This window comes from Cygnus olor, chromosome 5 (genome assembly GCF_009769625.2).
Source record: "Cygnus olor isolate bCygOlo1 chromosome 5, bCygOlo1.pri.v2, whole genome shotgun sequence".
NCBI classification, from domain to species: domain Eukaryota; kingdom Metazoa; phylum Chordata; class Aves; order Anseriformes; family Anatidae; genus Cygnus; species Cygnus olor.
This window is the reverse complement of record NC_049173.1, coordinates 6,455,227-6,470,195: the sequence shown is the minus strand read 5'-3', so window position 1 is coordinate 6,470,195 and position 14,969 is coordinate 6,455,227. Positions and strand designations below refer to the sequence as shown.

At 46.6% G+C, this 14,969-nt stretch overlaps 1 protein-coding gene and 1 long non-coding RNA gene across 9 annotated transcripts in view; both read right to left on the bottom strand.

Annotated features, from left to right (window-relative positions):
- The window catches only part of LOC121071807, a 51,827-nt gene extending 45,519 nt beyond the window's left edge, over positions 1-6,308 (bottom strand). For 6 of the 8 annotated variants that reach the window (XR_005820783.1, XR_005820777.1, XR_005820776.1 and 3 more), the window contains exons 1-5: positions 6,186-6,308; positions 5,417-5,924; positions 4,521-4,585; positions 531-800; positions 81-177 (exon numbers count right to left, since the gene is read on the bottom strand). This is a non-coding gene — a long non-coding RNA (uncharacterized LOC121071807). The remainder of the gene's footprint in view (positions 1-80; positions 178-530; positions 801-4,520; positions 4,586-5,416; positions 5,925-6,185) is intronic. The other 2 variants (XR_005820780.1, XR_005820779.1) reach the window with 2 other exon arrangements.
- Positions 6,309-8,518: 2,210 nt separating this feature from the next.
- Positions 8,519-14,969, bottom strand: part of SLC38A6 (solute carrier family 38 member 6) — a 45,121-nt gene continuing 38,670 nt past the window's right edge. The window contains exon 16 of the mRNA XM_040560563.1: positions 8,519-14,176. Within this exon, the coding sequence (XP_040416497.1) occupies positions 14,096-14,176 (81 nt within the window). The 3' untranslated portion in view covers positions 8,519-14,095. The remainder of the gene's footprint in view (positions 14,177-14,969) is intronic.

The window sequence follows — 14,969 nt, the reverse complement described above, 5'->3', positions numbered from 1 at the left end:
AAGATTTTAAGACAAAGCAAATGGTTCATATTGAAGGGTAAGAAGTTACAAGTCACCTGTCACCAAGGTCTGAAACGTACCTCAGAGAAGTCCTGTTTCCCACCGACACTCAGTCGTGCTGCGAGCAGAGATGTGCGGTTGATGCTTTGGGCTTCACCGCACCAGCTGATAGAAAATCTACCAAAAGTGTGATGCGAACCTGGGAGTTTCTTGCAGATGTATTAGTTCAGACAGACAAACTACAGCGGCGGTTTTACCTGAGGCCACTTCATAAAAGTTTATTACTTAGTTGTATTTTAACTGTTAAATTGACAACCATTATGAGTTTCACTAGGGAATCCCTCAAAATAATCTACAACACAGTTACCAGGAGAGATTATCTAAGGAATATTGAGCAAAGAGACATGGCAAGGGCACCCTGGTCTTATTGTCCTTGCAATGGTACCCGCTGGTGTTACAAAAGCAGCAATATCCCCCCAGTAGCATCCCATTCAAGAGATACTTCATCATCTCCCATGGATTTCAGTTACCTGGCATATGTTTGGGATGTTTTGCTTCTGAGCTTGACATTTTTGATGTTAGCCTTTACAACGAAACAAACCTTTCAGAAAGGTCTGAGTAACACTTCCTTGAATCCTGGGGTGCACGCAGAACAGTAGAAGACCACCAACAAGAAGATCTTGTTGCTCAAGATGGCCAAACTCAAGGGATCCGTGTGCTCACTTCGGCAGACATTAAGTCTCTGCTGCAGGAGACCATTCAAGCAGCCCATCGATGTATATAGATATAATTAAATTTCCCTGCGGATACAAAGGCAACAGGATTCATCATTTGATGTGGATTTTGACAGCTCTGATGTGCTCCACTCAGGGCTTCCAGACCTGGCTGATCTCAGTGCTGGGCCTGGGAGCCAGAGGAGGAGGAAGAGAGGAATTCATCTGAGCTGAAACCAAGGTCAGCTTCCCTGAGGACCTAAGCCATGGCTCCTGGACACTCATGTACTGGGGACTGGCAGGTTGCATGGGGCTGGATGGGGAATTCTGTCAGTTCAACGTCTCCAGCACCAACATCCTTGGGAGGAATGAAAAGTTGCCAGCAGGACTGTCTAAAAAAACAAAGCAAATGAGACACCTTTCACTGGAGAGTCAAATAATCCCAGTGCAGTGCGCAAAGGCACTGTGAAATCCACCCATGGAAAACCATCTGGTGTTCATCTTCCCTAAACCCAAACATAGCCACCCCAAATCCCCAAGCATCCCAAGGGGAAGCAGCCTCAGCCAGAAGAACCATATGGACAGACACACAGACATGGACACAGCCCTGTACGCAGCAGGACGGATGCACCTAGCTCTGCTCAGAGCTTGCTCCCTTCTTCATCGAAGGACCTGCTGCAGTCCCCTGCCCTGTACAGTGGGCTGAGGCCATCCTCCCCTCTTGCTTTCACCAGCTCATCATTCAAATGTTTGTCTTTAAATGAAGCTGAAAGAGCCACTACAGCATGGCCAAATCCAAGCATTAGAACCCATGAATCAGCCCCACACCCTGTTCATGAGCTGGCGTTGAACACCACAGGGGTTTTCACGGTGCACTGAGCACGCCTTTGCTTCGCTTTTGTATGTCCAAGGTCTGCTCTACAGTCACAAAAAGTTTTTTCTTTTTTCTTTTCAAAGGTGTCCACCAGCACGAGCTTAGAGCCTAAAGCTCCTGCCCAAACATCAGGTACTGCTAATTCATAACGTGCCACTAATAAGTATTGAGCAGGTACTTGAATTCGGATGGACAACAATCTGTTGTGCTCAAAGAAAGGCGAAAAATAGATGTGAACCCTAGATGTTCACAGCTTTCTCAAGAAGAAAAATCATTTATTTAGACAGGGCAGAGAGAAGAACAAGCATGACACCCAGCCCCCTGGTCACTTCCCAGAACTCCCGAGGAAGGCAGCGGGTGCTGGGGCAGACGTGGGCCTGGCCGCGGGGCCAGGGCTGCTTCGGGCTTTTCCCACCGTGGCGATGCTGTGGGCAAGTGCAGCATTTTGCTGTCTCTGACCAAACTTTGCTTAGCTGGGGGGTTTGGCATAACCCGAAAGGCCCGATCCAAAGCAAGCCGTGCAATCCTCAAAATCAGCTCATACAAACAAGAGGACAGCTTTTGAGCACACAGCTGTGCTCCTGGCCAGGAGCAGAGCTCCGCAGTGCCTGGCCAAGCCAGGGCATGGCTTTGGGGAGCACCCACCGGGGCCTGGAGCTGTGCCCCAGGCATTTCCCCCTGCTCAGCTCCCTACACACCAATGGAGGGCTCAGGGCTCACCCCATAAGGATGTGGGGCACCTCGCTGCAGACCCCTGACCCCAACATTGGGATATTTGCACTCCTGCTCCTCGCACGCCACCACCTTGGGGAGCTGCCCCGCACGCTCATGCCCTTCACCTCACTGGAGCCTCTGCTCACCCCCAGTGCTGCACCATGCTATAAATATCCCTCCCGACCCCTCCTCATCCACTGAGCCCCTGGCACCCTGGGGCAGGGAGCAGCCCCGGGGCCACCACCTGCTTCGCCCACCCCGCGGGATGGCGCGGCCGCCCTGATCCCCGGGAGCCGGGACATCCCGGCCGGCTCTCCCCGAGGCACCGGCAGATTAGCGGCTCTATTTTTCAAGCTGCCCCTCTCTCACCCCCTCCGGCTTTCATTCAACTCGCAGGAATTTAAGGCAACTTGGCAGGGCAGGCAGGGTCTATATATAAACCCTGGTGGCCATCTCATCAAGCAAAACGCGATGAGCAAATGGCCTCTGTACCTGGAATGTGGTTTTGTGCAAGTGACAGGTCAGCAAAGCAGCTGACATCTTTCCTCGCAGCACAATGGGGATAGCAGGGATGCCATCAGCACTATTTTTTTCCTACCCTGCTGTGCACTAAAAAATTTATTCTAAGAACATTAGGGAGCAGGGGAGTAAAAATAGATCTGCAGTTTCAGCAAATGGCTCTCTCCACTCCTTGCGTTTCAACCTTTTTTGCAGAGAACAGAAGCAAAAAGGGTTGTGCTGCTCTGTTGAACTCTGTGTTTGCCCAGCAGTTCCTGGTAACGACACCGCTGCTTTCTGGGCTCATTTAAAAATGCTTCCAGCAACCTGGGCATTTTTGTGGTTCCGATTAAAACGTTGTTGACATTAACCACATGGTAAAGAAACTTGGAAATAAGGGTGACCTCGATCCAAACCCTCTTGCCAGGCTGGGAGCAGCCTGCGGAGCCGTCCTGTGTGCACACAGCATGCACATCTCAGGGGCCTGCAGTGGCCAAATTTGCCTGGCCCCCAGAGACATGGCGGTGGTCAGATAATCTCAGAGTTAATGCTGGTGGAGACATTTCCATGGAGCAGGCTGGGAAGTGCCACGACAGCATGGGTAGGCAGCTCCTGCTCTTCCCAGCTCTGCGGGCGAGTCGCCTGTGGAGAGGTGAGCGTGTTTACGGCCAAGTCATAAGCTGCTGAGTGCAGGCTTTGACCTTGGGCTCTCCTCTGGTTTCCTTGTAGGCAGAGGATGAGGACACGAGATGGGCCACCACAGCAGGACCATCTCCGGGGTGAGGGCAGAGCAGGCAACTGTGCATGTGGGGAGGCGCAGGCTGCCAAGCCTCGGGGCGGCAGGGCCGATGTCCCCATCCCCACCCCACAGCCCCCTGCACAGCAGGGCTGGTGCTATGTGCTTTCAAACACATCCCCCAAAGCTAACGACGGCCTGGGGCTGGGCCATGGGATCTCTCTAAGGAGCTGTTTTGGGGGGTAGATGATGCCAGCTTGACTAAGCTGAAACATCTGGCATGAGCACACTTGGTGTCCCCTCCAGGCGCCCAGCGGGGAGCGGCACAGAGCTGTGCACCACGCTCCCATCAGGCACAGCCCAAGCCCTGGAGCAGGGCGCTCCGGTCCCTGTCCCCACAGCAGGGACACCCAGCACAGCATGGGGGGGCACTGTCCCCAGCTTCCCACCACAGATGTCACTCCAGGACCAGCCTGGCTGTGCTAGCAACCAGAAAAGGGAGCGCCTGTGAACCTTTCTGGTTCCAGCTAAACCCAGCTTGGCTTCAGCTGGCTCTTGGGCCTTGATTAAGGTTTCCAAGCTATGACAGCCTCCAGGCTGGAAGACAAACATGCACATGGCCTCCTACTTGCCCCTCACCAGCTGGTGTTAAAGGCTTGAGGGATGAAGCACCTCTTTCACTGATTTACACTAGTGAGACCCTATGCATGGGTGGCTCATGGCCAGGGGTAGTCCAGAGCAGAAATTCCTGCTAAAAGAACCACCCCACCACCCTACTCCCAACCCCTGAAATTTGCAGACACATCCAAGTGACTTAAGGGCTGGGTCCTGAAGATTCAGCTTTCATTAAAGCCCTTGGCATTTAGGCTCCTGACCATACCAGAACAGGGGACCGACCCACAGGTACACCTGTCACCCTCTGGTGCTGGGCAGCATGGGACAACCAGGAGCTGTCAACTTCTCAGGGTTCCCAGCAAAACCTCACCTGTTTGTAGAAGCAGCATCCGTGGGGCTCTGCTTTTTAGACCTTCCCGGTTAAGTGAGTTCCTTCTGCAACACAAGAAGTGACTTCAGCGCTCAGCTTCTCAAGAGCTCGTTTAACAGCGTGCTGTGGGGATTAGGGGGACGACAAGGAATTTTAATAGAAGGAAAGCACTTTATAACTCACTTCCAAGTTGATTTGTACAGCCAAAGCTGCTTTGTTATTCTTTCACAGGGGAAAGATCCCAAGAGCAAACACCTTCAAAGGAGCAATCCAACTCTCCCTGAAGGCAGGAGAGGCAAACCCTGCAAGTCAAAGCAAGGGCTGAAATGTGCCCAGAATCCCCAAGTCCCTCAAGATCTCCATTTGGCAGATTGCTGCAGCATCCCCTGAGTCTCAGAAGCTGGAGCCTCATGGGTGATGCTGAGCTATCAAAACACTGATGTAGGTGGAATTTTTTTATACCTAGAGCAACGCCATGCTTAGGATTACATCTTTAAAAGACTCTTTTCTTGGTGCTAAGGTTCATTTCAAAAGGGGAAATTTCTCTCCTAGAACCTCTAAACCCCTTGTGTTTGCACTGCACCCTCGCACAGGGTCCAGGGGCAGTGGGGAAGTGCCCAGGCCAGGACATGGCTTGGCTTGGGTTTGGACAAGTTTAGACAAGACATGGCAAATGCAAGGCCCCTGCCCCAGCAGGCCAGCCTGGGTGGCTGAAGAGAAGTCGAATATCAACCTTCAGAATACCGAAATTTGGGGGCAGAGGGATCTATCCATGATTTCCATGTATCTCCAGCCTGAGGCTTTGCATCCCTTGGGCAAGCGTCATTCCTTGGCTTCCAACCCACCGAACTGAACAGTCAGATTAAGGAATGACAAGACAGACGACATTTAATAACATTTGGCAGCCAGGCTGAGACAACGTCTCTCCACCGTCGTTCGAGTAATCTCCCCTTGGAAAAGGCCCAGATGAGTGTTCCCGCTGCTCAGATGGTTCCAGAAGAAACGACTTGTAAACAGCAGTGGAAACCGTGCCAGGAAATACCAAAAGAAAAAAAAACATGCCGTTTCAACAACGATTTCAGAGCCGGCTCCAGCAGCGATGCTCTTACGAGCATTAAACACGGCCATCCCTGCGCAGCTCCTGGGGACGGGCTCCTGTGAGGGGCCTGCTCACCTCAGTGGTGGCACCCAGGCCATGCACTTGCCTCCACTCTTGGCCCCTTCCAACACTGATGAAACCCACAGCGCCATGGGAATGCCTCGGTCCTCAGCACCCAACAAATGTGCTGGGGCCTGCTTTTGAGTGCCACGGCCCATGGGCGGGTTTCTGCTTCTGCCTTTCCTCATCGTCAGCACCCTGCACATGGTGGTTCGCGAGCAGGGCCTGGCTGTGCTGCAGTGCTCCTGGAGAGAAACAGAGGGATCAATGTCCTGGGGATAAATACCATTTGAATTCATTGAGAGAAATCTGCCCCATGGCCCCGTACTCCATCACGTACACAGCATCAAAAAGGCAGGAAAGGCCGCAATTCCCCCCGGAGCCTGGGCAGAGGAAGGCACCTAGGGAAGTGTTGCAGCTCAGGCGCTTTCTAGCAGCCACAGCTCCCCCTCTTTGAGCAAAGTGGCTTCCAGAAAGATCTCACATTGGCGACCCTTGCCTCCCACCTGGGACTTCTCCTACAGCTCTCCATACTTCTGAGCTCCAAGCCTGAAGGACTCAGCCAGCACTTGGCCAGGGAGTAATAGAGGAGATTTCCCTGCACCTTTCCTAAAACTCGGGGTTGAGGAGCCCCCCCCACCCCCACAGGCTCCTGTGACTGCACAATGACTGGCAATTAACAGGTACCAGAGGAAGGCGAGGCCAGTATTCTTTCAGAAGTTAGCCTCCACGCCACCGAGACAGGGCTCAAGAGGGACACTTAGCACAGATGTTGTCCAGACTGCCTCTGTCTCCATGCTTGGTGTTCACCGACACGAGGCCAGACTGCTGACTCTGCCACACGGGTCAGGCCTTTCAAATGTTAGGTCTAAAGGATCAAATAACAATTTATGCATTTGGAAAAAGAGAGGTGAACCGCAGACAATAAAAAGCATGGATTCGGTCATTTCTTTCTTTGAAAGTGGTGGAAGTTGTTCATCAAAATCCCCAAGCAAAAATCTCACTACACGTCCTGTGAGCTATCCCCAGTGCCAGATCCGTACAAAGCTGTAAAATACACAGGCTTCTTAAACCCTTCCTGCGGGGAGATCTGCAGCCACGGGCTGCACAAACCCAGCTGGGAAAACGCTGCATTAAATCCTTGCTTCCGGACCGAGGTTCAAAATGAAACAGCAGAGCCGAGCTTGAGGAGGTGAGAATAGGGCCTGAGGTTTTCATGGTCATCAACTCTAGGTTCTGTGCTGTGATAAGCATGTCCTAGGTCCCTTCTAGGTCTCCATGTGTAAATCCTGTAACCTGCCTGGGAGGGTGGCTGGCAGCGCTCCCTGCACACCTGGAAGGAGCAACCTCCAGCAACCACCCAGCTTCCAGACCTCTCAGCTCTCCTCCAACCAGACCCACGATTTGCTGCGTGACAAAATGGAGCGATCGTTTCCACCCCGGTCTCCAGAAAGGTAGTTCTGCAACCCAGGCTGATTAGCTACCACACCAGCCTTCTGTTCTTCGTATAAATCTAGTGCCTTTGATTACATCATGCCAGAAAACTGAAATGTAAATCAGATGGTTAAGGCATTAATGGCTGCACTGTAAAGACTCAACAATGCAAACCTTCCCAAAATGAACTGTCTTGACCTTCACCATGCTGACAATAAAAGTGTGACATCATGTGCAAACGAGCTTTAAATTTAAACCAGGTGCAGCAAGCTGCCTGGCGTCTTAGGGCTGCTGTGTAAACCACTAACATGCAAGCAGCTATGCTGGAGGCAAGCGAAATGCCAAGCCCGGACAGGACCCACTCAGCAACAGAAACAGGTATAAGCAGCTGGTGTGGTGCAGGACAAAATAAAGCATCGCACTTGAAAAAGGCAGCTCTGGGGCTATTTGGTACCAATTCTAGTTGGGGCAAATGTTATTAAGTAAACACAAATTTGCTGATGTTCATTTCCGTGTGACGAGCACACTTGCATTCATACAGCTCTGGAATCAAGCCAGTAGTACACTGATGAGGTTTGTCCATTTTTCTCTCCTATTCAATTCAAGACTCCCTTAGACTTCGCAGAGTGCTTGGGGTTGTGCTCGCAGGTTGTCAGCCTGGACAGCAATCAGAGAGCTCTGTGATTTACAACCCAAAACCATGGCCCTGCTCCAGAGCCCTTCCAGTGCAGCCATCACCCCTCTTGCTACTGCTCCTTAAAGAAATGTTCTGCCTTCCCCGGCCGCCCCTCACCTTGCTGCACAAAAATGCCCTTCCCACGTGGGTTTCTATGAGCAGTTTTCCACCTGCTTTGCCCTGCCCGGCTCCCACCATCCATGCCTGGAGGCAGCGCTGGCATGGGGCACGCTGTGTGGCTGTGGCCACTCACATCTCTTCTGCTGGTTCTCGTTTCACAGAAGCAAAACAGACGCAGGGTTGCTGTGGATGAAACCAATACCTATGAGGAATTCTACTGCAATTCTCTGCACCCTTTACATTTTGGAGCATAGCTCAAAGAGTAAAATCAAACTCTGCTGAGAGCTGACAGGTCCTGGAGGAGCAATGAGCAGCAGCCTCCTGGAGCACATCTCACATTCATTGCAAGCTGGGTGCTGCAAGACATCGGTGCTTGGAATGAGGAATCACAGATGATTACACAGGAGAACACAGCGAACCAGGAATGATTTTAAGGAAATCACCCTTCCCTGGCTAGAGAAATGCTACAGCCCGAGCTGGAGCTAACAGCAACGCCATCGCACTTCAGGAACCGAGGGCAGAGAACCCAGCACCAGGTTTGCTTCGCTAAGCGGGCAGGCTACGCACATGGCACGGGGAAGGAAAGATGACAAGCAAACAAGTTATGCAAATACTGTTCTTTATTTTCTGCTTTTTCGGAACATACCCTAGCTGTTCCACAGGGAATTCAGAATAGGAAACATGTTGCACAACACACAGGTCAGACATCAGCTAGGCCTTTTTTACATACAGATGATTTTTATTTTTTATTTTCAACAGAATTTCAACTCCACATTAAGCACGGTTGAATGAGCACTACTGAAACACAAACACAAAAAACATCACCACAAACTGTAGAAGTTAGGCAGCTCTTTTTTAATACTGAAAACTGTCTGCCACTGGCAGTCATTAGGCAGTGATATGCCTCACGGTTTCTCAGTACGCAGAACAACTATAATGAATGCTTTCAACATTGAAGTCAACTGTAAAACAACAATTTTGGGTTAAGTGTTAAATCTAATTAGGAAAGGAGTTCTGCAGCAATCAATGTTACTTTAGCTCCTGGGCTGATCGAAAGTTGAATCTCTGAGAGCACATTAGGATGCCCACTACAGAGGTAACACTAATCTTCATCCCCGTAGGGACATTTGGAAACAACTTGATTATCTTCAAGCATTTGCAGTGGTAAAATGTCCATCCCCTTCTGTTGTTTATACAAATATCAATGTAAGCCAAATAAAGATCCCAGGCTGCTGAATTAGCAGGATTCAGAATTTTGAACCTCACTTTGGCTCAGTAAGAGCTCGGGAGCTGGCTTACGAGAAAGGTACACATCTGCATCGATGGCAAAGCAATTAATCGTTTGTATCCAAAACAGGCACGATTCTGTCCTCACATATCCTATGTAATACTGAAAGAGCATCAGCTGATGCTAATGAAAATGGTTCGTGTTCTTTACGATTAATCCTAAAATTAATTTTAGGAATTTATTTTAAACAGAACTGGCCATATTAGGTCAGGCAAAAAGCCCACAGTAATCCTGCTCTACTGGTGCCCAAGGGAGATGCCAGTGGAGGTACTTGCAGCCTCCCTGCACTGCAGCTTTTGGAGCACTGACTTCCAGATCCATACCGAAGTGATTATTTGTGCAGCACCAGTAATGAACATACTGTTCATACAGTAATGAAGTACAAGCCCATATCCTCCCTCATGGAAACAATGCGTTTACAAGCTGGGCAGGATTCAGCACTTGCCCTAGCAGCTCAATTGGACCATCACGCATTTTTCCTCATTAGGAGGATCGCAGGGGCAGGAAATATGGCACCTTGAGTACACTCCGTGTGACAAAAATGATTTAAGAACTCCAGATCAGCACAGGCTTCCCCTGTTACTAAGTTATGATATCTCCATGTTCCAAAAAGACAAATTCTTACAAGGACAGACATGACGGGCACACACCATAAAGGCTTGCCTGCATCTAGCACTGACCTTTGGCAATGACCAGCTGTAGACACCTAGTGAAAACCAGAGCCACAAGGCATGACTAAGGGCAGACCATTCACCCACGCTGCACTCCCCATAATGACCATGTGGAGTGCTCATAGTGGCACGTTCCTGCCCAGAGCCACAGAACTGGCCTGCTCTAAGGAACCTGCTTTGGCAGGGGGGTTGGACCCGATGATCTTTCGAGGTCCCTTTCAACCCCTACAATTCTGTGATTAATGCAAAACTGAAATGGAGGGAAGGGGAAAGGAATGACAGAGAGAACAGGATGGTTTCAGTGTCTCAGTTTTCACTACACAGGGCCATGAAAAAATTTTAAACAAACTTACTGCAATGAAGGTGAGTATTAAGAATGCAAACTGCTTAGAAACATGGAGTAAAACAGGAGCATTTGCCACAATACTAAGACAGGTTAAGAACACTCTTGTTTTGCAGTACTCATTTCTGTAATGCTGCTTGCACACTCTCCGCACCCAGTTTACCACAGTCCATCTGAAACGTGAGCAGCTCTTAAACTGGCAAGGTATGGAAATAGGAGAATGAGTGGAAACAAATCAAAGGCTACCAAATAATTTTCATCTCTACATTGTTCTTCTTGTTCATCTGGGGAAAGGCAACGTTGCCAAGTGAGTTCAGAAATGGTAGCTACAGATAATAAAGTAGAACCACTAAAATTTAGAAATGTGGAAATATAGCCAACAAAATCTGTACACAAGAAGAAAAATATATTTAGCAGCACATGACTCAGCAGAAAGCTCCAGAGCAGGTGTACATTCAGCTCAAAAAACCTCATGCTTGTGTACAACGGTAGTGAAACCCTTACACAGCCATAATGAACAGAAGAGTCTGTGGGAGATTCAGAGGATAAAAATAGTGTTCTTGCTTTGTTTTTTCATAGTGGAAAATGCTTGCACCTTTTTCTGAGCCCTTTCTCTTTCTGCCCCTCTCCCCACATTTTAAGTTATGTATCATCCAAGCTTCTTAAAAGTAGCAGTATTTCCATCTCTTTTCAAGTGGAAGATAACGCATTCTGCAAAGCCATGTGCTCCTATCCTTCCTGTACTGCAGCCAAAATGTAATAACAGAGCTCCAGCAGAGGTGCAAATTGCTTCCCTTCATCCTCACAGTGTATTAACTTCACACACTGGTATTCATCATTCCAGAGCCTACCTACCAGGACAGTTAGTTAATAGCCAGGCTTGCGTACCCACGGATTAAAAACAATTGTAGTGATTTCCATAGCATTACAGGGATCAACTGTAAAACTGACACCTTATTTCAGGTATTCTGTGAGTCCCCATTTTTTAACATGATGTACACAAACCCAGCTGTCTGCGTACGAGCAGAGGATTGCAGTGCAGGGCAAGACTCAGCTTTTTCAGGAGAAAGTAAGAGCAAAGGCTTAGCAAAACTTTGACAACTTTCAGCACCTTCACAGATGATATAAATCTTCTTTGTTAAGTCCTGCTGTTTAGAGTTTAAAATAAAGTGACTGCAATGATGTCTTACAACTTCCACTCAATAGTAAACTACAAGAGCATATGATAAATGAGAAAGAATTTCCATAAAACCTCCCAATTCTAAGAAATATTCCTCCTAATTCCTAGCATCTGGAAAAAAAAAAAAAAACACAAACAAACCCCAAAACCAAAACATCTATACTTCATTGACACATCTCCTGTTTTCCTAAAAAGTTTTGGTTCAGTCAGAAAATAATTTCTTGATCTACTGCTATCATCGATTTCTCAAGATACACTTTAAGAAAGCAGATTTTTAGCTTCTTACACTACTGTCAAGAGAAAGCCAGTGTGGATGAACCCCTATAGTTCACCTCTATAGTGAACCCCAAAGCCTATCAAACAGCTATTAGAGGGTAGCCACAGCCAGTAAGGTGGCTATACCTGGTTATGCAGAGTTGAAAAAGAACTGCGAGAACAAAGGCAAGATGCAGAGCCTCAATCCCTAATACTCACACAATGATGAGAAGCTGTCTGATTGACCCCTCGATCCCAGGAGGCCAGAGACCTCTTGAGTTGGAGGCATGCTCTGTGTGCACAGATTGCTTCAGCAGGTCAAGTGTGAGGTTTGTGAGAAAAACACTCATCTAGTGGCTGCTGCTGCACAAAAAGGCAGTCCTACTCCCTCCACCCTAAAAGAGCTCACTCTTTTTTTTTGGCAGATAACTTGTCACATCTCCTGGTCACACGGGCTTTCTGCTAGTTAAACACACTGAGCAGGAGCCACCGCCAGTGCTGGTGCCCTAGAAGGAGTTGTGACCTTCTGGCCAAGAGTGGAATGCTGTTTCTGGAAGTGACAAACTCTTAGATGGCTCACCTTGCATCATGAAACCTCTGCTAGAAGCTTTGTGATAAAAATGACTGCAATCTTTTCCAGAAGATAGTATACCAATTCCTACAGAACGGGGATTCAACAAAACTTCTGAGTTACTGCCTGTGCTTCACCACTCAAGTCTATTTCTGTATTAAACTCCTAAGCAGAAGAAAATTCCCGAGGCACAAAGGATTCCTGAAGCAGTACCAAGCTGCACAACCAACACCACCTGGGTGCCTTCAGGCCATCTATCAGAAGTGAAAAACATCTTACAGATCCCGAGAGTTGAGTGATCTGTTTGCACTGGAGCTCAATAACACAGACCTGCTGCTAAGAAGTTAGAAATGCCAATTTACTGGGGCATCTTCCCTATCTCAAATGATAAAACATACATCAACATATTAACAGCATTGTTTCAGCAGGATTTTCCAGCTAGAGAAAGGTGTGCTAACTGTGCACCTTATGGACAGAAAGAAAATATAAATGGCACTTACTAGCTGCGTCCAAATTACATAGATAAATTACTTTGCTATGTTTTGCTTGTGTCTTATACCAATTCTCAGATGTAAAAGTGCTAACCTAAATTAAAAGAAATACTGCATCTGGAAATGATGAAGAACTTTCCCACTCTCTAAATCAAGCCATTTGAGTCTGAGGTCTAATTTCTTAACTTTACGCAAGCCGTTCCTGGGGAGGCTTAACTTCTTTAGGGCATATAGTCTCTAAAGAGATTAGGTTATTTTAAAGCCATCCTGTTCCATCTGATAGTAACAAATTTAAGAAGGTTTACCATGATATTAGTAGAATGAAAGCAGTGGAAGATATGAGGAACTTTTGCGGTGGGCACCCAATACCATACATACCAGAGCCCAGTTGGTGTTGAAAATTGCAGTCACGTTCCATTTAGACCAAGAAAGAATTACAGAAGTGTACATTAAATTTTAGAGATCTGAGGTAAAACTAAGGTCCCATAAACGTAAAATTTCCTTTGACTTCAACACAGGCAGAATTTCACATTTCAAGCCCAAACCTCCTCTGACACACAGCAGTACATAACATATAGATATGCTCTATTTCAAACATGAAACACTAGTAGAAATGGGAGTAAGAGAGAAAAAGAAACGTTTTCCACCATCAGGAATAGTGAGGTGGATTGAATAACATTCAAAAGCAGACATTAATTGAGAGATATCTATTTTTAACTTGAAAATTGAGACTTCCTAATGCTACTAAAACCTATTAAGCTAGATGGGCAAAAGCTTCTAATTTAAAAATTACTTCAATATGATTCAAGTACACAGAGGTATAAAACTGTATTCAAGAAAACAATTACCACGATGTGCCCATTAAACTGGGCTAAGGCTCTTGGTTTCTGAATCCATATTTGGATAAATTAGGGTGAACATTTGGAATCAGGAAGTTCTTTATATGAACTGGCTGAAGTTTTGGAAATTATTCAAGCAACAGAAGTCTTTCACAGTTAGGATAATGTGTGGCATGCACATCATGATTGATATAAAATCTGTCCATATCATTCTCTCTAAAAGAAAAGTTATTTCAAGGTTCTGCTTTTGTTCACCATGTGCACTAAACTGTTTTTGCATTGCAGAAATTCTCAAGAGATCTTTTTACCTGTCATGATTACATCATTAAAAACTAATATTTTAGAATGACAAAGACTTACTGTGCAATAACTGAAGTGAGTTCCTTCTCAAGATTAAAGAAAGAACCTTACTAATGGACTAAAAACCAGAGGATTATTTCTTCGACAGTGATTTCTTTAGGATGTTCAGCATTCATTTCAGTAGTTTTGACATATCTCTGGTTCTTGATGTCCTCCTGAAGCCCACTTCAGTCAGTAACAATATGCTGTTACTGATTAATCCAATTGAAAATTATTAGAACTAAACTGAGAAGACCAACACAAATGCCAAAAATAACCAGTGCACATGCCTGTGAATAAAGAAAGAGAAAAATTAATGTTTTACTGAAGAAAGCATTTTACATTTCTAAAGCTTATGACTGATGATGAAAAAACCTGTAAGGACAGGTTTAAACAGTGTCTTTTCAAATAATCTTTTACTCTGCAATTATTCAGTCTTCAAATACAAGGTGTCTGCTTAGGGTGAAATGAAACTAAGTCTGCCCTGAGATGGTTCCTCTGGGAACTCCTAGAACAGTTTAGTTTGCTCGCAGTATCAGTATGAAAACTGCATAGATGGACATGCTTGGAAAAAAAAAAAAAAAACACACAAAAAAACCATAATTAGCCCTTTAGAGCTCTGAATGAATTAAGAAACTGAATTTGTATTTTACCAAAATTTAAATGACAATGGATTCTTTATATTTCTGAACAGCCAGGTTACAATAAGGAAACCACAGTTCAGCATACAATAGATTGTGAATTTCTAACAAGGCCCCCAATTTTTTGTGCCTACTTAAGACTTTAAATGGTCAGAAGAGCCTCATCACAAAATTTTCTTTCAGGTTCTCTAATTTATCAACACAAGAGCAGCCCTGTGAATCATAGGAATAGCAGATAATCTACGTATAAGCAGTTTGTTGGCATTTTAGACACTGTCACAGAGTTGTTCTGCTGAGCAGTGGTTAAAAAGAAGCAGAGTTATAGCGCAAAAAGCAGGCTGCCGCACAAATTCCAACTAGAGCTTAAAATACTGTGCCAAAAGAGAAACCATAAAGGAAAAAAAATCACCATGTTTTTCAGAAGGCTTACACAGAAAACAAG